The 26695-nt window shown below is 40.4% G+C and overlaps 1 protein-coding gene across 9 annotated transcripts in view; it reads left to right on the top strand.

The window, feature by feature from the left end:
* IDE (insulin degrading enzyme) overlaps positions 1 to 22469 on the top strand; it is a 194136-nt gene extending 171667 nt beyond the window's left edge. For 8 of the 9 annotated variants that reach the window (XM_042961097.1, XM_042961096.1, XM_042961095.1 and 5 more), the window contains 11 exons: positions 702 to 846; positions 3602 to 3712; positions 5049 to 5169; positions 8581 to 8672; positions 9691 to 9802; positions 12899 to 13066; positions 14688 to 14960; positions 15964 to 16025; positions 18644 to 18716; positions 19416 to 19483; positions 20152 to 22469. In XM_042961097.1, coding sequence (XP_042817031.1) covers positions 702 to 846; positions 3602 to 3712; positions 5049 to 5169; positions 8581 to 8672; positions 9691 to 9802; positions 12899 to 13066; positions 14688 to 14960; positions 15964 to 16025; positions 18644 to 18716; positions 19416 to 19483; positions 20152 to 20247 — 1321 coding nt within the window. In that variant the 3' untranslated portion in view covers positions 20248 to 22469. Of the gene's footprint in view, positions 1 to 701; positions 847 to 1349; positions 1495 to 3601; positions 3713 to 5048; positions 5170 to 8580; positions 8673 to 9690; positions 9803 to 12898; positions 13067 to 14687; positions 14961 to 15963; positions 16026 to 18643; positions 18717 to 19415; positions 19484 to 20151 lie in introns of all 9 variants that reach the window. The other variant, XM_042961100.1, reaches the window with a different exon arrangement.
* The last annotated feature ends 4226 nt before the right edge of the window (positions 22470 to 26695 follow it).

Raw genomic sequence — 26695 nt, 5'->3', positions numbered from 1 at the left:
AGCTCGGGCTGCAGTTATATAGTGGGAATTATCAATTATTTTACTGACAGTGCTCTAGCTTTATTGGTTTTGGTAGAAACTCAGATAAGCTAACATTTCACAGGTGTCCATAAACTTTCTCTTTAAAGTTCAGAAACTTCACAGCATACAAACTTCTCAGTCTCATACTCCTGTCCACCAAGGGTATGGCTTTCTTGGAGGAGGACATGAAAATGCCAGATGAGCTCTGTCCGGCCATGCCTTCCTTCTTTTTATTTTTATTTATTCATTTTAAGTAACCTCTTGGCCCAGCGTGAGGCTTGACCTCACAACCCCATGATCATGAGTCGCATGTTCCACCAGCTGAGCCAGCCAGGGGCCCCACCATGCCTCCTTCTATGAGCCTCAACACAGGCATGCCTCGTGGCCTGTTCCCACTCCTTACCTGCCCTGCATTTCTGACTCATCAGTCTGGCCACACCATCTGGGGTCAACAGTTGCTTCTCCCTCCTCACCACCACCAGCACACTTGGCATATTTCAGGCTTCTTTTTCAGACATCTTGTTTTTTTCCCCCTCCTGAGAAGAACAGACTCAAGAATTCAAACCATATCTTCAGGAAATTATATTAACCGATAATTCAGTTTCTTGATCCATCTCGGAAGGCCACATCACATTGGGAAGTAATAAATCAGCTATTTTACTGTCAACATTTTCTTCCAGCCCATTTGCTTATGTGGACCCCTTGCACTGTAACATGGCCTATTTGTACCTTGAGCTCCTCAAAGACTCCCTCAACGAGTATGCATATGCAGCAGAGCTAGCAGGCTTGAGCTATGACCTCCAAAATACCATCTATGGGATGTATGTAAGTACCCACGTCTTAGAGCCTTCCACTCATCAACATTTTTTTATATTGATTTGATGGAAGCGTTTTTGATTGAGGGTATGAGTTTAATTTCTTTTTAAAAATATTTATGGCTAATCATATTTTCTCATTTAATTTTTAAGTTCACTCTTATTCTAAGTATTCAGCATTACATTCACATTATGCAAATTCTCCTTGATTTCTGTTCTGTTTTTTTGTTGTTTTTTTTTTTAACATCTTTCATCAGATTGTCACATTTTTCTCCTCAAACAAAATTGGACCCTGACTTAGGTTTAGATCTCATCCATTCTCTATGTGAAATCTTGGTCTTTGACAACAGAATGAAGTCTTCCTGCCATTGTTAAAACATAAGGTTGGCCTATTCTGTTTCCCTAGAAATTCAGATCATGAGGCTGCATATCCATACTCTTCGGTCATGTTTCTTCATTACCATGCCACTGCTTGAGGTATCAAAGCATTTCTTTTGTTTTTCTTTTTGTTAGTCGCTACATTTATGCTGATCCTCTCCATTGCAACATGACATACCTGTTTATCAGGTTATTGAAGGATGATTTAAAAGAGTATACATATGCAGCACGCCTCTCAGGTTTGAGCTATGGCATTGCATCAGGAATGAATGCAATACTTGTAAGTAAAATGAAAACCAAAGAAAAGGCACCACACCATTTAAGCATTATGTTGAGCTTGGGAAAACTATTAACTTCTGCATTTTTAAACAAGAAGGTTGATGGTTTTTTCCTTGCACCTTTTTAGTGATTGAAGAACTGAAATTAGTATTGCTTTCACTAATGAATGACTTAGTAGCGTTTAGTGCAACTTGTGAACATGTATGTGTGCTACATTTATTTGCATGTTCCTCTGCTTGAAATGTTTAACCTATTAATTCTGAAAGCATGTTGTCCTTTCCATGTGCTTGAGTGTATTAACATCTGTAAGTGAAAAATATCTGTAGTTATTGTTGTGGTGCTTGAATTTTACTCAAATATAAGCTTCCTTTATTTTTGCTGACAGCAGTAGAAAGCTCCTGTGTCCAAGTACATTTGATGTTTTCATTTAGTTTATTTTGTAGCATGCACCATTAACTACTTTTAAGTGTGTTTTAAAATAAGCATTATTAAAAAAATCCCAAGAAATAGCTAGATCCTTTCTCCTGAAACTATTTCTGATGTGTTTCCAAACCTTTATCTCATTTTCAAATTAACATCCCTTGTATGGCACACATTCATCTTCACTTTTCTTGAAAAAATACTGTATGTTTTAGTAACAACTGCAGTGAGAGCATGTGCTGTGTACTCCTCTTTATAAATTCTTATACAAAAGGTTTTAGGGTTTTAAAATTGTATTTTGCAGTGCTTTTCTTTCTTTACACAAGTAAATTTTCTGGTGGCTTTTATTTAACGTATAAGAGTGTATGTAACCATTTTCAGAGTCTAGGGAAATTTTTTTTTTTTTTAATTTTTTTTTTCAACGTTTTTTATTTATTTTTGGGACAGAGAGAGACAGAGCATGAACGGGGGAGGGGCAGAGAGAGAGAGGGAGACACAGAATCGGAAACAGGCTCCAGGCTCCGAGTCATCAGCCCAGAGCCTGACGCGGGGCTCGAACTCACAGACCGCGAGATCGTGACCTGGCTGAAGTCGGACGCTTAACCGACTGCGCCACCCAGGCGCCCCCAGAGTCTAGGGAAATTTGAAGCTCAGAGATCAAAATAAACTCCAAATAGAAAAGTAATAATCTGTTTATTTTTTGCTCTTGACCTTTAGTAGCATATTACCATTAAAATAAATAATTTTTAATTTATGACAAAATGAGCTTTCTACTAGTTGTCAGTCTATTTCCCATGGTACGTGATGTGCTCACCATGGCCGTGATGACCTTTTCTCCTGCTGAGGTTCTTGCCTGTCATTCTGTATAAGGCAGAGGCTTTCATAGACCTTCCACATGCAGTGCGCTCTCTATTGCTGTGGATGCCACCATGTGGAAATAAAATAATAGGCCTCCCCTGCTTTTCGAATGCAGTGCTTTTGGAGATCATTAGAGTATATTATCCCACGGTAAAATCCTGATAGTACAGTGTGTCCTCACTGTGCATCATTGGCTTTTGATACATCAGCAGAATTCATCAAACAAGCATCTGTATGGATCCTGTTTGGGCAACATTGAATGACAAAAATGGCAAAATGCCACAAGAATATATACACATGCACAAAATTAGGGCTGCCTGATTTCTCCAGAAATGATTTTTAAAATATTAAAATATTTTAATATAAACAATTTGGGGACATACCTGACAGTTGGCTAGATAATACTACCTGTGGTTCTTAACCTTCTTATCACATACAAAAACCTTAAGCCTGCTATTCCTTAGAAATTATTTTTGAAGATTAAACTTGAAACACATTCTGTAATTAATTTTGATTTAATGGGAGCTTGAATGTCAATGATGTGATATGTTCTGCGTTAGTTTGGCATCAGGTGAGTTTTCCTACTGTTGACTTTGGTCAGGAACAGCAAAATTAGGCTTTTAGATTATTAGTAAATAAAGATGGTTAATGTTCTCTTCCTAAGTGTTAAACTATTTGAGAAGATCAATTAGTCGACTTTATTTCATTTTTATTTTAATATGCTGGGCTTTGGGGTTTTCTAAATGTTTAAAAATCAAGCTTATGGTGTTTATTTGGAAGTTTTTTTGGTGATGTTTTTAGACTTCTAATACCCCGAACTCTTTTTGTAGCTCTCGGTGAAAGGTTACAATGACAAGCAGCCGATTTTGCTAAAGAAGATTATTGAGAAAATGGCTACCTTTGAGATTGATGAAAAAAGATTTGAAATTATCAAAGAGGCGGTAAGTGTTCTGAACTCATTTTTGTAATTTTGCCACATAACATTTTAAGAAAAATGAGGGGATGGCTGGGTGGTTTAGTAGGCTGAGTGTCAGACTCTTGATTTCAACTCAGGTCATGATCCCAGGGTTGTGGGATCAAGCCCCGTGTCAAGCTCTGCACTGAGCATGGAGCCTGCTTAAGATTCTCTCTGTCTCTCTTTCTTTCCCTCTCTCTCTCTCTCCCCCCCTCTTTCCCTCCCTACCCCTCCCCCCCCTCCATCTGCCCCTCTCCCCTACTTGAGTGTGCTCTCTTCCTCTAAAAAAAAGAAAAGAGGAGGAAAAGCCTTATTAACCGTGTGCCAGTCCTCTCACCCTGTCTTTGTTAAAGCCTGTGCTCTATCCAGAAAGAAAGCCTGGGAGACTCAGGGACACCTGACCCCCAAGAGCTGGGGAGGTTGCAGCACTGACTTTCAGAGAGAAGCCTGAGGGCTGTGAAGGACCCCTTGAAAGTTTCATCCAGCCTTTACTTTAGAAGAATACATGGTTCTGCTGGCTAAGGTCTGCCTACCATGAGAACCTTGTCACATTAGGGCAGACTGTTTAGGCTTGATGTGTCTTCCACTTAAACTCAACTCACAGTAAGCCTGATAATGGAAATAAGGGATGGATAGCTATTTTAAAAGCCAAACTGTGACTTTAATTGTACATCCTCCAAAAAATTAACGTTTTCAAATGTAGTTTTCGGATGAAGATCCAATATTTTATGTATGTAAGTGGACATGTTGCTTGCTTATGGAGACTTTTGGAATGGCCTTATGGTACAGAATTAAAGGATACCAAAAGCTGGAAGCCCTGAATACTAGGGATGACTCTCTGAGAGAGAAAAAATGTCCCATAGTGAAGACACTTAGGACACAAGTCAGATGCTGGGGATAAAGCAGCAGCCTGGAGAAAGGAAAACATTCCCTTTAATTTAAGGATCAGAGAGGAGTAAGCCCCATTCTAAATTACCTCACTTCAAGGGGAGCCTGGGTGGCTCGGTTGGTTGGGTGTCTTCAGCTCAGGTCATGATCTGGCAGGTCATGAGTTCGAGCTCCGCATGGGGCCGTGCTGTCAGCGTGGAGCCTGCTTCGGATCCTCTCCCTCTCTCTGCCCCTCCCCTGCTCTCTCACTCTCTTTCAAAAATAAATATTAAAAAATAAAAAATAAATTACCTCACTTCAAAAGGAGAAAGCAGCAGATACTCGTGCATCCCAGTAACATGATTTATGCAAAATGAAGTTTGATTATAGTTGATCTTTTTAAATGATTGTAAAAGGACTTCTAAAATGAATGGACCCGTGTCTCTCTTTACTAGTACATGCGATCTCTTAACAATTTCCGAGCTGAGCAGCCTCACCAGCATGCCATGTACTACCTCCGCTTGCTGATGACTGAAGTGGCCTGGACTAAAGATGAATTAAAAGAAGCCCTGGATGGTGAGACTATTTTTGTACTTATAACCCTGTACATTTTTTCCTAAAATCATTTTGATCTATCTCGATATCTAGTGTTTATGCTTTCTAATATTTCTAATAACTTGTAGTTTTATTAAAGCCAGCTGTGCATCCTTTTTATCGAAACGAAAACAGTGGTGGCCTTTGAAGTGGCTTTCGTGTTCAGGCTGTTAAGCCACATTTGCTGCTTTCAGCCTGGACCCATAGCAGTTAGTTATTACTGTTCATAGATTTCTGCAGATGACTGAAGGTTTTGACCAGAACACTTACCTTGTTAATATTGAAGTTTTCAGAAGAAGAAAAAAGGGCCGAGCTTGCAAGTCTTGTCACACAGGAAGAGTACTCAGGCATCTTTAGATCTGTTCAGTTAAAAACTGGAAAATGTGGGGCGCCTGGGTGGCTAAGTGGGTTAAGTGTCCGACTTCGGCTCAGGTCATGATCTGACGGTTTGTGGCTTCAAGCCCCTCATCAGGCTCTGTGCTGACAGCTCAGAGCCTGGAGCCTGCTTGGGATTATGTGTCTCCCTCTCTCTCTGCCCCTCCCCGTCTCATGCTCTGTCTCTCTCAAAAATAAACAAACATTAAAAAAAATTAAAAAACCTGGAAAATGTGTGAAGCCTAAAGAATCATCCTTTGTTGCCTTTTTTTTCTAAAATCGTAAATCTAGTTTTCAGAGGCTTTGTTTCAATGCCCTAAATTCCTTGAAGGCATGGTTATGCCTTCTTTTTATCCTCTTTATTTAATATCTAGTGCAATACTATGTCCTCAACAGGTGTCTAATGAATGCCTATTGAATGGAATGAAATTACTTCAGGATTGTTTTATTAGAAAGAATATAGACTGATAGTACCCTTTATTGTTTTATCTTTTTCACTTCTCGGCATTACTTTCCAACTAATCTTTTTTCCCAAATACTCAACAATAAGAGAAAAGAATACTGTTGAATTTTTAATGACCTTTTATGACAAGTTCTTACTCATACTTACTATGTAAGTATAATACTTTGGATTTCTTCAGTGACAAATCAAGAGTAAAGTATTGACAATCGTTACTTTATTGGTTGCCTCAGGTATTGGATAGGCATATAGGTTATAAAATTCATTAACTAGAACTGATGCATTTTTAATCTGGACAGTTAATATGCTTTTCTTTGCAAAATGTTTGAGTCATGTCTAGTTAATGGGGAGAATTTTACCTTAAAAAAAAAAAAAAGCCCACATAATTGGTTTAAAATCTGTTTTAAAAAACCTGAACCTGCATTTAGCATAATCAAAAAGCAAAAGTTCTTAGTTTTTTCTCCCCTTTGTCAGATTGTGGGTCAGATAGTAGGTAAATTGTAAGCAGAATAAGCTCTAAAATGTATCCTAGGTATGTGAAACCTAAGATACGTTTTGTAAAGAGAAAGCACTGGGACCCCTGGGTGGCTCAATCGGTTAAGCATCCGACTTTGGCTCAGGTCATGATCTCATGGTCTGTGAGTTCGAGCCCTGCGTCGGGCTCTGTGCTGACAGCTCAGAGCCTGGAGCCTGCTTCGGATTCTGTGTCTCCCTCTCTCTCTGCCCCTCCCCCATTCATGCTCTGTCTCTCTCTGTCTCAAAGATAAAATAAGACATTAAAAATTTTTTTTATATAAAGAGAAAGCACTGTTTTGGTTGACAGTCTCTGCTCAAATAAGCCATCATTCTGTTTTGGAACATGTATACTCTTACGGTGATTCAGTACCCCCAATGTGGCTTAATGTGGAGACATTCGTTGACACTCCGTCAACTCTCCAGATGCCAGAGTAGCAGGAATCTTAGAGTTCAGTGGGTCCAGCAGCTTTTACTGACTGCCTGCTACACACCAGGCCCTAGACTTCAGGGGCTTGAGATAAAAAATGATCAATTAGATGGGGTTTCTTGGATCAAGGAGTTACAGTCTAGTGGCAAAGCATAAATGTGTTCAGCTCATTTCAGTGTAGGCAGAGAGAGTAAGTGTTGTGTCCAAGGTCTGCAGAGAGTGGTCAAGGGGTCTGGAGAACAAGTATGTACTTTAGAATTAGACCACTGGTCAAATGCAGCTGTACAACGTACTAGCATGATGCCTTTGGGCAAGAAATTTCAATGTTCTTCACTTCAGTTTTCTCACCTTTAAAACAGGGATAAGTAGTACATACTTTATAAGATAACATGTATGAAATGATACACCCAGAGTAACCACTTGTTAATTCCCTTCCTGTGTCTCTCTTTGAATTTCAGTCTCTATTTTTAGCAGCCATTGCAGCAGTTATTAGTATGATGTCCTAACGGAGAAGGAACAGCTCTTTCTTATTAAAGAATTGAATCAATACTTGTAAAAGGAATGAGGGGAATAGAAAATCAGTATTGTGATACCATAATTGATACAGGCAATGTGCACTGTTGGATGCTAAAATTAATGAGTAAGGGAAAACAGGATATGTGTATAGTCTCAAAGTATATTTCCCTGAAAATAAATATTTATTAATTACCGTGGGGAAAATAGGCATTGATGGGCAAGTGGCATTACCTAATTGCTTGTAGAACATACATGAGTTACTCTATTATAACTGAAAGATGAAAATAGTCCTTTTACAGTAAACACATCTGGCAGACCACCTTAACCACATGATTAGTGTTCACTAGTACGACAGCATATCAACATCATGTACTGCTGATGTGATGCATTGATAAGGGCACATTACCTCTGTGGTATTCTTCCTAGTAGTTGAGTAGGTAAGCTCAGTTTAATCACGGAAAAACTCAAATGGCACTCTGTAAAGTAATTGAACAGTATTCTTCAAAAATCTTAAGATTATAGGGGCACTCAGCTCAGGTCATGATCTCATGGTTTGTGAGTTCAAGCCCTGCAATGGGTTCTGTGCTGTCTGTGCAGAGCCTGCTTCAGATCCTCTGTCCAACCCCCCCCCACCTCCCCCCCCGCCCCACCACACCTCCTCTGCTCATGCTCCCTCTCTTTCTGTCTCTCAAAAATAAAAATAAATAAAATTTTAAAATGTTGTTTTTGAAATCTTAAGATCTTAAAAGATAAGGAAAGACAGGAACTGTCACAGACTAGAGGAAACATAGGCACTGAGGACACATAACTAAATGCAAGGTGGAATCATGGATTATATCGTGGAACAGAAAAAGAGTATTAGGAGAAACTGAAATCAAATAAAGACGCATTAGTTAATAGTATTAAAGCAGTGCTAATTTCTTAGTTTTGATCACTATATGGTGGTTATGAAAGATACTAACATTAAGGGAAACGGTAAAAAGGTATATCGGAACTCTCTGTACTGTTTTTCTAACTGTTCTGGAAGTATTAAATTAGCTCAGAGTGTTGTTTGTTTTAGCCTCATAGGGAGAGCTCACTATTTTTTACACCTCTACAGATGTCACCCTTCCTCGCCTTAAGGCCTTCATACCTCAGCTCCTGTCACGGCTGCACATTGAAGCCCTTCTCCATGGAAACATAACAAAGCAGGTGGGTGGTTGAGGGTTTAGTGGTCTTTTATGGAGCAGTGTAAGAGATTTTTTTTTACCCTGGCTTCAGAGTATTCACCACCGCAGTGTGATTATAAGCACATTAGTGTTGACTCAACCTTCTCTGCTCTGTGGAGGAAAACAGGAGAGGGTATAAGGGAAGAGAACGATGGTGGTTAACTATGGACCTATTTTCACAATTGCCTGCTCTGCTCTCGCCTGCCTTGTGCAGTCACAGGAGGAAATGGAAATAATTATCCCTACTCTGTGCAGGACAGCAGGACTGTGAAGTGGATAAGAGCACGTGGTGTAGAATCAGCCTGGGTTTAAATCCTGACTCTGCCACAAACTAGCTGCTTATTCTTCTGAAAAGGTGTTAACCTCTCAGTACTCAGTTTCCTTATCTGTACATTAGAGTTTAAAGATGAAATGAAATGGTGCATGCCAAATGTGTAGCCCATAGAAGACTCTCTAGAATTCCCATTCTGGAACTCTGGCAGCCTCTCTCAAGACCCCACACTTCTCTGCTACTCTGCTATCCTGCCTCCAAAACAGTATGCCCAAGGTCAGATGCTAGTAACTGGCAGAGACAGGATTTTTCACTAAAGTCAGTTTTATTTATTAAAAAGCCTATACTCACTTCTTTTGCTTTGCTGCAACCCCAAGTATCTGTGGTCAGGGTCAGTTACTTGGGACCAACTTTCCATCCCCAGTGCCTCTCCAGCTTTGGCAGTACCTTTTCCCACAGCATCAAGATCATTGTTGACGCTGGTCCTGGTCTCTCTTTCTCCACCTCTCCCATACCGAGTGTATTGCCAATTGACAAATTCAGTTTTTTCCATTTGAATAAGATCAAATGTGTTTAGGGTTTAAGAATCCATTTTTATGATAAACTAGCTTATTTCACAAGTGTGTTGTTTTCACACTGCATTGGCCACCATCCAATATGCTATTTTTATTTTCACAAACAAGATACATTTGTGGTTTTGTATGGTGCTATTCCGTGTCCTTTTCCACAGGCTGCACTAGGAATCATGCAGATGGTTGAAGACACCCTTATTGAACATGCTCATACGAAACCTCTCCTTCCAAGTCAGCTGGTTCGGTATAGAGAAGTTCAGCTTCCTGACAGTAAGTTGGAATGTTGTAACTTTGGTAATGGACTACTTTGACATAATGTTATGGGTGATTATAGATGGGTTGAAGTCACCTGGATGAGAACACAATTTTACAGTAAAGATCTACTGGGATCCTTTACTGTTTATATAAGTATGGTTAAAGGTAGGTAATTCTGCCAAAAATTTTTCTGTAGGAAGGTCAAAAAGGTGAAATTGGAGGTAGGTGATTATTTTGATGAGAATGACATTAGAATTGACTGGTAATTGGATGTAGAAGAGTTAGGAGGTAAGAAAAATTACAAAGCTAAAGAGATGTTGACTCTGAAGCATGAAATAAAATCTGTTTATGAAAATTGGAAACTAGAATCATAATACTGATGGGAAGTCCATAGGAGTCTTTGGCAGAAATAGTTTTAGGAAACTCACAGGTGCAAATAACAGCATGTATTTGTGACATGCATATTTTATAAGGAATTAGCATAAAATAATGGATAATAATTAATATATTGGAGTTTGCAGTGTTGGATTGCCTTTGTATTAACCATGGTTTCTTTTGATTAAGCATTGTTTTCAGTTTTTGTTCAAAATTATGTAGTGGGTAGTAAATTAGACTTGGGATAAAAAGCATTGGTTTTTTTTGTGTGTGTTCTTTTGTTTTTGTTTGTAGCTAAACTTGATTGCTGGCTGTTCCCCACACATGCGTGGTCTGTGCCCCACTACCACTATGTATCCTCCTGAAATAGTGCTCCCTTTCCTTCACTCTCTCCCTTATGGACGTCTATCCCCCTCCATCTCCATTGTTAGACTGTACATTTGTTAAGGTTGGGGCTGTGTCTGGTTCCTTTGAGAACCTGTTAAAGGTACTTGAGCATGGTGTTACCTCAGAATATTGTTGTTGAATGCTCAAACATACCTTGAGCGCAGCTCTCTTCTTCACAGCCAGTCATCAGAGACCTGGTAACGTTTCATTTCAAACTTCTGCTAGTTTGTTCCTCTCTCACCACAGCATGGAAGAGAAGCACAGTCAGAATCTGCCATTCAGAAACCATAGCACTTGGGCGTTGGGCAAAGTGAGGCCAGTCCAGAGACAGAATTTCAAAGTGAAATCTGTCTTTCCTACTTTTTTTTTTTTTAAGTTTTTGTTTTTGTTTTTTTGTTTTTTTTTTTTTAATGTTTATTTTATTATTTTTGAGACAGAGAGAGACAGAGCATGAAGGGGGGAGAGGCAGAGAGAGAGGGAGACACAGAATCGGAAGCAGGCTCCAGGCTCTGAGCCAACAGCCCAGAGCCCGACGCGGGGCTCGAACTCACAGACCGCGAGATCGTGACCTGAGCCGAAGTCAGACGCTTAACCGACTGAGCCACCCAGGCGCCCCTGGTCTTTTTTTTTTTAATTCATTTTGAGAGAGAGAGAGCATGAGCAGGGGAGGGACAGAAGGAGGGAGGGAGGGAAAGAGAGAGAGAGAGAGAGAGAGAGAGAGAGAATGAATGAATGAATGAATGAGAATCTCAGGCAGGCTCTGCACTGTCAGTACAGAGCCCTCTGCAGGGCTCGAACTCACCAACTGTGAGGTCATGACCTGAGCCGAAATCAGGAGTAGGATGCTTGACTGATGCGCCACCCACGCGCCTTTCACACCTCTTTTTATTACACTTCCTGCTTCCTCTCTCCTCTCTTAGGGCCTTACCTCTTTTGCCTTCCAAGTGCCCTCACAAATTGTCCCGTGCTCAAAAATAACTCGTTCAACAAGAGACTCTTTAAATATGGAAAACAAACAGAGGGTTACTGGAGGGGTTGTGGGAAGGGGGACGGGCTAAATGGGTAAGGGGCATTAAGGAATCTACTCCTGAAATCATTGTTACGCTATATGCTAACTAACTTGGATGTGAATTTTAAAAAATAAATTAAGTAAAAATTAAAAAAAGAAAAAAAACCTCCGTTCACATCCCATTCTCCAAATGTTAGGTGTTAGGAAATCATTCTAAGCCAGATGTGAATGTCTCACACAGTCCTTCACTTAACTCTCCATGAGACAATATTTACAGTTTAAAAAGACAATGTTTAGGCATTGTGAAGGAGACAGTTGGGGATAGACATGAAAAAGCCAGAAGTTGGGAGGGGGTGGTTGCAGTAGCTTTATAGACCGTATTCCCCTTCCTCTTCTGATAAGAAATAACGTAGTGCTGCCAGTATATGATTAGAAAGTTTGACTGTTGGTCAGATTTATCTCCTCAGAAAAATAATGTAGGTGAAATACGACTCCAGACTTGTCTACCTCCCTTCGCGGTTGATGTCTAAATTATCATCTATGAGGGTGAACAAACACATCATTATTATTCTGAGAAACCCTTATTTGTGAGTCTTACACTAAATACTAAACACAATATATGCTTGGTCACATTTATTCCTCATGAAGTGAAGTTATCAAATCATAAAGCATGATCATCTGGTCATAACTCTGATGAGATATTTGATCAACACATCTGAGTTTTAGTCTTGGGTCTTCACCATTCCAATTTGGTGTCCTTAGACAAGTCACCCCCTTCTTAGGTGCTTAGCTTCCTCATCTCTAAAGTGAGGTGTTAGACTAAGTTACCTCTAAGTGTTGAACACATGTGTGTAAATTTGTGAAATGACCTTTAGTGTGGATGTTGGTAAACGGTGTTCAGAATAAAATGCTAAATGAAAATGCAAGATAATAAAGACACAACTAGTAATTTAAAAAACGGTTTTGTGTGGTATTGAAACATAAGTGGTGGTGCCATTAAGGTTCTTATATGTATTAGCTGGTTCTGATGTAGTATATACACTAACTTGTACATTGTATTAACTGTGGATCTTAGCATTAATACTTAGCTATAAAATGGGTCTTTTGTAAGTTCTTTGCCCTTTAAATTCAGTGAATGTTTATTGAGGGCCTGCCAAGTTTAGATTGCTGCATTAGGATTCCCTTAGGTAAGTTAACAGAATTTCGCATTCTTAATAATTTAATTGCAGTTTGGAATTGCTGAAAAACACTAACTAAATTGGACAGCTTTAAAAAGCCAGATAAAACATTGACTTTGTTAAACCCTAAATAAGTTTTTTTCTCCTTTTGAAATTTCCTAGGAGGATGGTTTGTGTATCAGCAGAGGAATGAAGTTCACAATAACTGTGGCATCGAGATATACTATCAGACAGACATGCAGAGCACCTCAGAGAATATGTTTCTAGAGCTCTTCTGTCAGATCATCTCTGAGCCTTGCTTCAACACCCTGCGCACCAAGGAGCAGCTGGGTGAGAGGGAGGTGGGGACTGGCCCAGTACCATAGACCTTGAGCAACCGTTGTCCTCAGAAAATATGCTCCACGTGGATAGTCCTCTTGCATGGTGGTGCAGGCTTGCTGTATTTTTTTTTTTTTATTTTTATTTTTTAACGTTTATTTATTTTTGAGACAGAGAGAGACAGAGCATGAACGGGGGAGGGTCAGAGAGAGGGAGACACAGAATCTGAAACAGGCTCCAGGCTCTGAGCTGTCAGCACAGAGCCCGACGCGGGGCTTGAACTCACGGACCTTGAGATCATGACCTGAGCCGAAGTCGGCCGTTCAACCGACTGAGCCACCCAGGCGCCCCCAGGCTTGCTGTATTGACAGAGGCTTGTGAAAACCTTGTTTGTGGGGAATCCACTCCTAAAAGATAAGCACTTAACATGTCATGGACATTAAAGCAGTTCTTAAGGCAAAGACAGTGTGTTTACAGAATGTACATGTCATAAAGAAGACATTTTGGGTAAGGGAAGATGCTTAGGGCAGACTATTTATTAGGGGTGGCAAGATGGGAAGCAAGCCATCCAGAGAAACTTAGATTTGGGAAACTTTGGGTTCCCAGAGGGCAGGTATTATCTCTTAATCATCTTTGTATCCCAAGCCTGGTCCCATAGAAGGTACTCAGTAAGTGTTTGTTGAGAAAGTGTTTCTGGCACAGTTTTAGGCACTGTTAAAAGTCCTCGAGATCCTGGCAGGTTTAATCAATGAGAAAATAAAGAAACCCCAGCAATGACTGGGAGGAACCAATGAAAAAGGATTTGGGTGAGTTCCAAGTATTTTCATTTTTTAAGTAACCAGCATGGTAGATGCTGGACATGGAAATGGATAAGTTACAGATGGTCCTTCCCTTCAAGGAGCTCACGGTCTAATCAGGAGGGCAGACCTATAAAGGAATAGTTACAGTGCAGTGTGGCAAATATTACTGAGAGTCTTCAGATTCTAAAGGTCATGCCGAAGATAGTGACTTCCTCAGAAGTGGGGTGGGACCCCAAGGCTCCACAGGTCTGAGGATGTGGTTCAGGACAGAGCAGCTGAAGGAGGCAAGCCACGAGCTCAGTTTAGGAAAGATGTCAAAGGGTGGTAATGCGTGAGCTCACAAGATGACAATGGAAACGTGACCTTCTGTTGGTCTTCAGAGGTTTTTAGTCTGAATGCAGTTGGTCCAGGAATGAATTCACATAAGGAACTTGGATGTGAAAGGAAACAGAGCTAGAACAATGGTTAGAGGATGAAAATGAGTTCATTATATACTAGGGATGGGAATAACTTTCACACAGAGAGAAGATGATTAACCAGCAGACAGTGAGGAGTTATGGGATGGGAGATTGAGTAATGAATAAGATTTTTTCCTTCCCACCCCCCCCCCCAAGAGACAGAATTCTCTCCCAACTTTCTAACTATTCTTCAGAGAGCCCTTTTGCTCTACCCTTAGGAACTTATGATATCCTAATTGTTTATGTTTCTTCAGAGGTGAATAACATAAAGCTCAAAAGTAGATTTTATTGCTCTGACAGGATAAGTTTTGAAGGATTAAAAGTGACCGGAGTCTCAAACGCCAGGGTCCTGACTGGCCGGTGTTTGTGTTTCAGGCTATATCGTCTTCAGTGGGCCTCGTCGAGCCAACGGCATACAGGGCTTACGATTCATCATCCAGTCAGAAAAGCCTCCTCACTACCTAGAAAGCCGAGTGGAAGCTTTCTTAATCACCATGGAGAAATCCATAGAGGACATGACAGAAGAAGCTTTTCAAAAACACATTCAAGCATTAGCAATTCGTCGACTAGACAAACCAAAGAAACTGTCCGCAGAGTGTGCTAAATATTGGGGGGAAATCATCTCCCAGCAATACAATTTCGACAGAGGTAAGGCACAATTAGGGCCCCAACATTTATGGCATATAAGTGTAACATTTGAGGTCACCAAGGCTATTCTACAAAACGGTGGTTGTTTTGTAGGTGATGTTCCGGTTACTAATTTGGTGGTGTGGAGTGTCATACTTCTAAAGAACCATCGCTTTAACATAAGAGCAGTTTTTATTAGAAACTTTGTCTTTTTTTCTTCTCCAAAATTGGAGCTGGATCTTCCTGTATCTCATAATACAGTAAGAATAAATCTAATTTCACTTTTTGTGTTCAGTCAGTATGCCCCTGAGGCTCTGAGCACAGGCATGCAGTTATCTATTTCCCATAACACCGAAAAAAGAAAAAGGAAAATTTGCAGAGATAAGTGCTGCCCTGGAGGCACAGGGCTTCAAACAGATGCCTGTAGGGATCACCAAAAATGTGTCGGGGCTTTTACACTGGGGACAGCTGTGCTTCCTGATGTCTCCTGCTTACTGACTTCCTTGGCATTTCTTCTAGAGCAGAAATTAACAATGCAGAGCGCTAAGCTCATTCTGACACCAATAGCCTGAAGATCTTTGGCCAAGACACCTTTTTGAGGGCCTCGGTTTCCTTACCTGTAATTTTTTTTAGCAGTTGGAGTCACTGTTAATGGTAATTGTACTGACCATCTATTGAACATTTGCCGTAAGTGCAGCATCATGTTACTGTCATTCATCATTTTCCTTAGTTCTCACTACAGACCCATTAAGTAGTTATTATCCCCAATTTCCGGAGGAGGAAACAGAGGCTCAGAAAAATTGACACAACTAGCCTAAAGATCCAGTAGTTCAGAAGTAGAGAGCCAGGCTATCTTCTTACTCCTTACTTGATATTTATTCCCTGACTACTTGCAGGAGCAGATGATCACTTAAAAATACAGAGACCTAAGAACATTGGAGTGAAATGTATTGTCATTTAATGTAGTATTCTGGGCTACTTAAGATGGAAATATTAGTAAATTATTGTTTGATTGCTTTTTCAGATAACACAGAAGTTGCATATTTAAAGACACTTACCAAGGAAGATATCATCAAATTCTACAAGGTAAGTTGAATTTGTATGTTTAGATTTTGACTCATAAGCAAATATTATATATGCTGTGTGGTTTGTTACTGCTTTGAACTTAGTGCCTTGCTTAGAGCTGCAGCCTTAGGTCACCTTCTCCAAAGGTTCTTTTACATGTGAGGCAGCAGTGGGAGCATGTGTGGCTTCTGAATGCAGACCCAGGGCTCATCGCTGGCGAGATAGCCCTGTGACCTCAGCCAGGGGGCTTAAGCTTCTAAGTCTCAGTTTCCTCACTTACAAAATAGAGATTAGTAGGAGTATTAATTGAAATGAGGTGCATAAAGTGATTAGCACTTAGCAGAATTTAATAAATGGTCTCCATTACTGTGGTCTCTTCATTAGTAGTTCTCAGCCTCAGTTTTTACATGTTTTAATCAGAATACTCTAATGTTTTCCTCATTGATATTATAAGTTTTAGTTGTGTTTATTTATTGCTTAAGACTATTTGCTTTGTGAGGTTAGGTATCTGTTCTCAGTTGCTTGCAAGAAAGGGTGATCATATTAGCTCTTTTTGGTTTCTGAGGGATTCATTTTAAGGCATTCTTAGTTGTGGGTGTTTAAAAAGAGTGATGTCCTGATATAACTTACTCTAGGGTTTCCAGAAGCAGTGAAGATTTTTTCTTTCCCTCCACAACGTCTATTATTCATTTGAATTACAAGTAGTACCTGATTATTGAATTTGTAAGAATAGTTATAAGACTGAGTTGGTTTTGTCTTAAAAATGAGAGTTTTGTTACCAAGCTTAAACTAAGTCTAGAACATCATTTCCCTTGCTGTATTCCATGGTACACTAGTTTTCTACAAGATATTAGTAGGGACACATACAAAAAAGGGTTTCATGACTATGTAAGTCTGGGAAGGACTACACTCTTTATTCCTGTTTTTGGAGAATTACAGAGCATGTTAACGTCTAAAAGTTCTAAGAAGCCCCATACTAAAGATTTCTTTAGCCCAGCATTTAATTTTGATTAACAAAACTCCCTAAAGAGATTCATCATGGACCTGTTTGTTTTTCCACCACAGAATACCTGTTAAGTATTTCCTGGGACTCCAGTGTTCCTTAGAATATAGCTTGCAAGAAAAATGCAGTTTGCTTATTGGTTGGTTGGTGTTTAGAAAGATGGAGATTGTCCAGAATTGTTCAGGAAATTGAGAGTAGTCTGAAACTGAAGAGGGTGTTATACTCTTCTGATAAAGGTTGATAAGAGGGCAATGAAGGCTTGGGTGAAAAGGGATCCTGAATAGACCTTTGGAAGCAAACTTTTTACTCAATAAGACAGACAATCTCAGATGAGCTGCTATATATTACTGGAGGCGGACCTGTGCCGAGCTCCTGAAAGGGGCTGGAGAGGCCAGGGCAGGCCTGTGGGAGAATCTGGGCTGTCCTGCCAGCTGGAGGGAGCCATGGTCAGGTTTGTTGTCCAACCTCATCAGGATTTCCATCGAGGCTGCACAGGACCAGGCTTGTAATAACTGCTCCATAAACCATTATTGACCTGATTTGGCTTTGCTAATGATCTCTCCCTCTGAGGGTATGACCAGGGGAAGTTTCATCACACCTTGTGTTTTCCCTTTGGAAAAGACAGATAATGGTCTAGCATTAAGGAAAAGGTCGAGAGACACTTTTCCATGGGATCTGCCAACTCACCACTCCTGATATTCATGGTATGACCTAGGGAACTCCTTCAGAGCAGCCTGCTGGAGCAGAGAGAGAAAAAGCAGGCCTTGCTTTCTGATGCCATCACTGTGAACTACATGACTTGAGCAAGTCATCATACTTCCCTGTGTCTCAGAGTTCCGTATCTCTAAAACAGCATCCTCACAACACTTAGCTTATAGAGGGTCAAGTGAGCTAACACAGGAGAGTGCCTGACGCAAGACAGGACTCAATAAATGTTAGCTTCCTTTCTCTTCTGTTAGATGAGAATCCATGGAATTGCCCTGGTGCAGAATCTAAGAAGGTGTGGGACACCTCGGTGGCTCAGTCTGTTAGGTGTCCGACTGCGGCTCAGGTCATGATCTCACTGCTCATGAGTTTGAGCCCCTCGTTGGGCTCTGTATTCACAGCTCAGAGCCTGGAGCCTGCTTCAGATTCTGACTCCCATCTCTCTGCCCCTCTCCTGCTTGCACATATGCTCTGTCTCTCAAACATAAAAAAAATAAAAGTTTTTTTAATAAAAAAAAAAAAAGAATCTAAGAAGGTTCTAGAGGAGCAGGCATTGTGCTCGTCCCTTGACTGAGCTCAGGCCTTTGCCTCTGTAGTCATTAGCGATCACTGGATGTGGCCCTGCATCACACCCCGATGAGTATTAGGCTAGGTTTTTAATCCCAGCCCAGCTACCTCTTAACTGTAGGAGTTTGAATGCATCACATAATATCCTTGGACTCCATTTTATCATTTGTAAAATGGGGTTAATAGTAATTCTTGCCTACCTAACCTAATTTTCGTAGAGTTTAAATGAAACACTCTAAGTGAGGGGAAACATCTTTTCTGTTTCTGGCTATGTGAGAGCTGATTCTTCATAGTGGTAAAAGAGTACTTCATTTTAGGTTCCTTAGTGGGGCAGAAGGGTGACCTTGCTATTCTTTCTTCCTAGGAAATGTTGGCAGTAGATGCCCCAAGGAGACATAAAGTATCCGTCCATGTTCTTGCCAGGGAAATGGATTCCTGTAAGTATTGAATATGGACTTTTTGTAAAGTATGTTTTTGGGCACACGATGGCTGTCCCTTGCCATAGACACATCCCTTAAAGAGCACCAGAAAGTAAATAGGTAGAGAAGGGGAGCAACTGGAGACAGGGTCTACTCTATCAAAGCAAAAATATGGGGAAAAGGGAAATGAGGCAGTGAAGGAAACAGCCAGCATTAGGTGGCACAGTGCCATCCTGGCCCTGGCTTTACAAGAAAACACAGCTAGTTGCGGGTAGGACATCTTCACAGAAGCTGTGTGGAACCACTGCATGTGAGGAGGAAGAGCAAATAGTTCATTCGCTCAGTCTTTCCATCTTCTGTCTCTGAATGGCCAAGGTTTACTCCAGTCATATCTCACCTGGCCTTCTGGGTTGTTTTACTGGATCCTTCCTGGTGGTCAGAGCCTCAGAGACCAGTGAGTGCACGTGGGCACTAAAGTTGCTGTGGGCGAGGCTTCATAGCCACGGTAACGTGATGAGCCATCGTTGGGGAGAGTCTGGATAAGACATAGAGGCAGCAGTCAAGGTCTTGGGGAGCAGGCAGCCTGGGAGGACATGGGCCTGGTACAGTTTCTTAATGAGCCGAGTCCGGTTTCAGTTTGTTGTTGTTGTTGTTTTTCAATTGCTCTTGTATGCCAGTATTTATTAGGTAAGAAGTAAACCTTTCATTTTCTTACAGGTCCTGTCGTTGGAGAGTTCCCATGTCAAAATGATATAAATTTGTCACAAGCACCAGCCTTGCCACAAGTAAGACATGCAAATGTCATTTTAGATTGCATGGTTAGAGGACTTCCCACATAGAAGGAGCTTGTTCAGCAGGACACGTAAGACTAGAAGTATTAGGTCACCACGTGTTTGAGCCTCTACTTTATATTCCTCCCTAAATGTGAGGTCGCCAGCTGACAGCTCCCAGGGGAGGGGGGGGGGGTCACGCCTTTGTCATCTACGGAAAGACTCAGCCTCTGACCTGGTTTGCTTTTGCTTCTAGTTTGAGCAGTTATGTTACTCTGTAGCGAGTCCTCTCCAGCCACGCCTGTACCTTGCCCTTTCCCCAGTGCCTGCATGTCTTTAATCCTCTGGAGAGGTTGGCATTTACTGGCAGTGTGACCAGGCCCTTGCTGAGTGGGCACGTCAGCCTCTGCCGTTCTGCTGAGGTCTTGGTATGTGCCAGCTCTGGCGTCCCAGCCCTTGGTGTGCCCAGAGAAGAGCCAGGGGTCTTCTTTCTGGTCCTGGGTCCCACTGGGGACACTCCCCATAGGTTTGCATAGACCCTCTGGCCCTGATGATCCAGGAAGATCAGATCATAATATGTGGGGTAGAAACGAGTGTGTATGTAAAAAAAAAAAAGTTGATGTCTTATTCCGTCTGCTTTTTTAGGCCATAAACACTGAGAGAAACCTTTTTCTTCTTTGCAGCCTGAAGTGATTCAGAACATGACCGAGTTCAAGCGTGGTTTGCCACTGTTTCCCCTTGTGAAACCACATATTAACTTCATGGCTGCAAAACTCTGAAGATTCCCCAAGGGTGGGAGAGTGCAAGTGGATGCATCCCTGGGTCTTCCTGGGGCCAGGGAAAGAACCTTGGCCACTTTCATAGTTTCTGGTTCACTATCAGACAGACAAACAGAAAAAAAAGATGTTGTCAAATGTCATTATGTAGAATATTAAAAATCCAAAGTAATTAAATTACAGAATCTTATAGATGTAGAATATTTTTTAAATACATGACTCTTAAATATTTTAAAATTTTTCTTTTCATTACTGAGAGAAATTTCCCTTATATAACAGTACTTAAAATGATGAATGATATTCCTATAGAATCTTCCTTCCATATTCTGTAAAATAGTCACTTGTCAGAAGAAAATATGTTAGTTTTTGGTTTTGTTTTTCTAAAAGCCTCCTAGGTTGACAGAAAAGGCTTTAAAACCTTTAGAAAGGTAATACCTTTTTAAAAACTGATTCTCAAATTTGCTTTCTACTTGGTGGTTTCATGTAAATCAATGGAGAACATTAACATTTGGAAGATAATGAAAAAAGCAAAATGATTTTCTTTTATTAGTGAAATTGCTGATTATATAAGGCATGGTTTTAATCTTTTTATAAAATTTGAACATGTTTTTTATTCAAACTAGTAAAATGCTGGAAAACCCTAGAACGCCCTACTTATTTACAATGCTAGAAATAGACTTACCCTACATCAGTTTTGTCCCAAACAGAATTTCTCAGGATTACTGTGATTTGTTTCTTTCTGATTGAATTATATTGACATTCTTGTTCATAGTCGGTTTGCAGTGTTCCCTCAGTTCTACCTTTTCCCCTCAACAACATTTGTTGTATTTATTTAATACATAGGGTCAACTTCAGATCCCACTGAGTGTGTGACATGCTTTTCCAACATCAGCTACTCTAAACACTTGTAACTTTTTACTACCATGATATTGCAATCAGTATATGAACCAAAATATTTGCCCCATTATGAATTTAAAAGACAAGTACCAAGCCACCTTTTTGAAGGTATTAAAAATAAAGCCTTGATTCTTAAATAGTGTGATCTCCAGAAGACTCTCAAATCCCTTTTTGCTACCAGTCTAATATTGCCTTAAGTGTTAAGTTATTTTTTGAATATATAAATATAAACATAACAAACACAGATAACGACTGGAGTGGACTTTTAAAAAATATTTTTTTCATGAGATACTATTTTAGATGAAATTGTTACTGTAGATTTAACAGCTGTTTTGAAATATTTACTGTTGTTAAAAGTTGCTTCAAGAGAAATTGTGAATATACTTCCACATACAGGCACTGGTACCAGTAAGTGGCCCTGTTCACTAACTCAGGCAAAGTAAAGAATGGCATTTTCAAATGACATTTTACCTCGCTAGGAGTTGATTTGCCAGGACTTTTTTCTGTAGAGTCATGTCTTACAACATCTTAAGTTTTCACTTTTGCCATTTTCCAAATAATCTACATTTGGGGCAAGAATGATATAATCACAACTGTGGAGGCTGCTTTCAAAAGCAGGGCTCCATTTCTACTGTCAGATAAATGTGGTGCTGTAACTGTCTTTTTATCCCTACCTTCAGGAGCTTCCTTGTGATGAAGCCTGTCTTTGTCCATCAGAAGGTGCGTGAGTCATCGCTTCCTTCTGGTTTTATGCATTTGTAGACTATGCAGCTTTTCATCAAACTGCAAAAATAAACAAGAGGGATCTACAAGCCCTGAGTGTTCAAATCCACCACTGAAAGAGTAAATAAGCCACCTACCTTCTCTGTGGGAAATTATGTGCTATTGAGTAATTTTTAGCTCTTTTTTAAAAAATGGGTGAAATGTAACTGTCATTTTTATGAGAAAGTCACATGAAGAAATCTGAACAGAATCTCATGTAGTCTTCCAGGAACCTATGATTGGGGTTCAGTGTGTTCCAGCATTGTCTGGTGTCCAAATTGGATCTAGAGCTACTGTTGGATCACTCAGGCATACTAATGGATTCATGAAATGGGTCCAGGCTGCAATCCATGAGCAGTAACAGACTACCCCGGATACTGCATTTTTCTCAGTGCTTAGCAAATGAGATTTGTGGAAAACAAACTGAGTTATTAGTTACTTGTGACTTTAAAAAAAAAAAAAAAGTCTTCTTTTCAACTAGTTGATGTGGAAGAGAGAGCATGTGACACAGCCAGTATGGTGGAGTGCTAGGGTAATCCTGTTTACAATAAATTGCCTGAATTGAACCTCTGGAGTTTGCATTTGTGTTATTTTTACAATTTTAGTGTCTAGCCTACCTCTCAGCATCCTGATTTGACAACATTTCTTGCTTTCGTTATTCCTAAGGCAGAAAGCAATGAATTGGTTTTTTGAAAAAAAATCTTTTGAGTGCATCTGGGTGACAGTGATTTAGTCAAATAAATGGGTCAATTTCACACTCATAAGAGTGGATCGCTTTTGTCGAAGAAATCTTGGTGTAAGAGGCTGAGTTCATTGCTGTGCATATTGTCACTGACCCCAAACCCAGAAAGATTTGTCCTTTGCTTTACAGGGAAAAGAGTAAAAAGGGTAGAAAAACAAAATATTTCCTCTACAGCTACTGTTTCGTCTTCTTGCCACATCTCCAGCAGCAGGCTAGCCAGTTATCTTGTCCAACCCCTGGCCCCTGACACCCTGTTAAGATAATCTTTCTACTAATGTGGTTGCCAGCTGGCCCAGATAGGCATTTCAAGAGGAAATGTGCTCTTTCCTCAGTTTGCAGCCTAGGACCTTGGCGCAGCCCACACAGGCAGCATTGTGCTTGGGGATGACACAGTGGCCCTAATGAGAGGCCCAGAGCAGCACCCACTTTTATGGCATGGGGCAGTTTTCCCCTCGCTCACAGTGCACAGGGGAGTTATCTGAGCTCCTCACCATATACTCTAACATAGCTTCGCAGAATGTTTAGATTTATGGTGAAAACCAAGGATTCTCACTCTCATCCCCATTGTAAGGGTGGTTCCTGCCCTCCTAATCCTTCCCTGGCAGGGCTTCAGACCGGTCTGCTCCTGGACCCCCGTTATTCTGTGCTGTCTACCAAATGAACTTAATTGTCCTTGTCAACCTGAACATCATACACCCCAAGGTTTCTTGTGGCAGTGCCTGTTGGTAGTCCTGAATTATTTCTGTTCCCACCCGCGTCCAGCCCTTCAGAGATATTACAGCATTTTGGACCACTCATGCCCTAAATGAACATTAACCTTATAAAGCACTTTACAGATTTCAGACCATCCTGACAGACATCTTCCACAATAATCTTTTGACACAGAAGGACAGTGATTAAAATTATCTTCGTCATCCCAGGTTTTCAGAGATGGGTATAGTAGACTCAGAAAGGCCAAACAGTTGGCCCAGGACCATTCAGGAAACACAGATTCAAATCTCCACTCTGATCTTTAAACTCTAGACCTCATTGTTCCATTTCCTATAATAACAGCTACCAAGTCCATTAACATACTGTGGGACAGAGTACAAAGGCATTTGCTTTTTTTTTTTTTTTTTTTTAAGGGCATTGGCTTTTGCATTTATATGAAACTTCACCATTTTCACATGCACCTTCTTACTATCCCAACCTTTGCCTGTTTTGGAGAGACTGAGACCAGACCTCACAGTTGAGGCCCCAGTCCAGTCCACCATGGTTTCCACTCTGCTGGGCCACCTTGTGGCCAATATTAACTACTGCCTGCAGGGTCTACCTATCAGGGTTGATCCAGACCCATGCCCCCTGGCCTGCTAAACCCTGAAATCATTTCAGGCTCTCCTGGTGTCCCTGGAGTGATGAGAGTATCTGGAATTCTTCAAGAAATTCAGAAAAGGGGTGTGAAGAGTAGTAGTCAAGTTCACCTGTGGCCCCACCACATTTAGATCATTTTTTGCAGTCTTTTTTCTGTGCGTAGAGGAGGGGGTCATATATTCAGTGTCACAACTTTTTCCTTCAATAGTCTATAATGAAATTGTTCCACATAGATACTCCTGAGGGAAAAATGTGATCTTGGTTTTTTTGTTGAGTGTTTGGTGTCCTGTACTGTAGTTTATTAAATCCTCTTTGTAGGATGTTGAAGGTGTTTTCAAACTTTGATCCATGATCCTTGTGCTGAATATGTGTGTGATTTCCTGGTTATTTCTTTAAATTGCTGGGTTATAGAATATGAATATTAACCTTTTTCAAACATTTTTTATCTATAAAAAAAGTTGTGAAAATAATACAATAAATTCTCATGTATCGTTACCCCATATTCACCAGTTTTATGCCTGCTATGTATTGCTCCCTCCCTCTGTTAAGTAGGTTGCAGACATCACGACTCCTTACCCCTCGGTTTGTCGCCAAGTATATAACAAAGTCCGGGTGTAGTAAGGAATTTGGCCTGACCCAAAGGAAGCCCCGGCCTTTGTCCCCTTTGTATTTGTTTAGATACAGTATGCTGGTAAACTTGACAAATGAGATAGATAAATTTCTTGAAAGACACAAATTACCAAAACAGACATGAAAAGAAATAGAAAGTTTGACTATCCCCGTATCTGTTTAAGAAATTGAATTACTCTTCTTCCCACACAGAAAATTCTAGGCTCAGATGTCTTCATTAGTGAATTCTATCAAACATTTAAGTACAAAATTATACCATCTTACGTAACATTTTAGAAAACAGGAAGGAACCCTATTAACAAAATATTAACAATTTGAATCCAGCAATGTATAAAAAGGAATTTTTATACAGTTGATTTTCAAATATACAAACCTTATTTGATGACAAAGTGAGGTTTTCTCAGGAATGCAAGGTAAGTATAATATTTGAAAATCAATTAGTATTATTTACCATAGTAACAAAATTGAAGGAAAAAACATTTAAAAAGTTCAGTAAAAGCATTTTGCAAGGTTCATCATAAAAGCTCTCAGCAAATGAATAGAAGGGAACTTTTTCAATGTAATAAAGGAAACTTACAGAATACCTACTGGTAACATCATATTTAAGGATATAATATTGAACACTCTCCCACCCCACCCCAAGACCTGCACCAAGATGAGGATGTATGCTTTTACTACTATTCATACTTGTATTTGAGGTTTTAGTTGGTGAAGTAGATTGGAAAGGATGTGGTACAACTGTCTAGTCACAGATTAGCACATACAAAAAAAAATTCCTAAGGGCCAAAAAAAAAAAAAAAAAGCTACTACTACTAATTTAAAAGGTTGCAGGAGATAAATCAACATTAAATCAATTGCGTATCAGGGCACCGGGGTGGTTCAGTCGGTTAAGTGTCTGACTCTTGATCTCAGCACAGTTCATCATCTCATAGTTTATGAGTTCAAGCCCCACATTGGGCTCTGCGTTGGTGGCACAGTGGACCATGCTTGGGATTCTCTCTCCTCTCTGCCCCTCCCCAGCTTCTTGTGTGCTCACTCTCTCTCAAATAAACGTAAAAAAATTTTTTTCAAAAAAATCATTAGGAGTAAATTTATTCATTTATTTTTAAGAAAGTTTTTTTTTTTTTAATTGTTTAACGTTTATTACTTCTTAGAGACAGAGCATGAGTGGGTGAGGGGCAGAGAGAGAAAAAGGGAGACACAGAATAGGAAGCAGGCTCCAGGCTCTGAGCTGTCAGCACAGAGCCTGATTCAGGGCTTGAACTCGCAAACTGGTGACCTGAGCCAAAGTTGGACACTTAACCAACTGAACCACCCAAATGCCCAGGGGTAAATTTTTTTAAATATGAAAACCTGTACACTGAAAACTTCAAAACATTACTGCAAGAAATGTTTAAAAGACTTAAAGAATATATGTGTCACATCCAAGGATTGGAAGACAGTATATATATTTTTAAGTTTGTTTATTTTGAAAGAGGGAAAGAGAGAATCCCAAGTAGGCCCCATGCTGTCAGCTCAGAGCCCAACATGGGGCTCAATACCATGAACCAAAATCAAGAATCAAACACTTAATCGACTGAGCCATCCAGGAGCCCCTGGATGGGCTCTCTCTCATTTTGAGATAGCACAGCTGGGGAGAAGCAGAGGGAAAGGTAAAGAAAGAATCCCAAGCATGGTCCACACTGTCCTGTGGAGCCTAATACTGGGCTCAAACTCACTAACCCAAGATCATGACCTGAGCTGAAACCAAGAGTCGGACACTTAACTGAGTCACCCAGGTGCCCCCAGTAAGACTGCTTTGTTTTGTTTTGTGTATTTTTGAGACAGAGTGTGTGAGCAGGGGAGGGCAGAGAGAGAGGGAGACACAGAATACAAAACAAAATCCTCAGGCTCCAGGCTCCAAGCTGTCTGCACAGAGCCCAACGCAGGGCTCAAACTCAACAGACCACAAGACCATGACCTTAGCTGAAGTCAGACACTTAACCGACTGAGCCACCCAGATACCCCTCTAAGACAGTATTTTTAAGGTATCTGTTCTCCCCCATTGATTCTAAGCAATGCTTACCAAAA

Source organism: Panthera tigris, chromosome D2 (assembly GCF_018350195.1).
Source record: "Panthera tigris isolate Pti1 chromosome D2, P.tigris_Pti1_mat1.1, whole genome shotgun sequence".
NCBI classification, from domain to species: Eukaryota; Metazoa; Chordata; class Mammalia; order Carnivora; family Felidae; genus Panthera; species Panthera tigris.
This window is presented reverse-complemented; position numbering and strand designations above follow the sequence as displayed.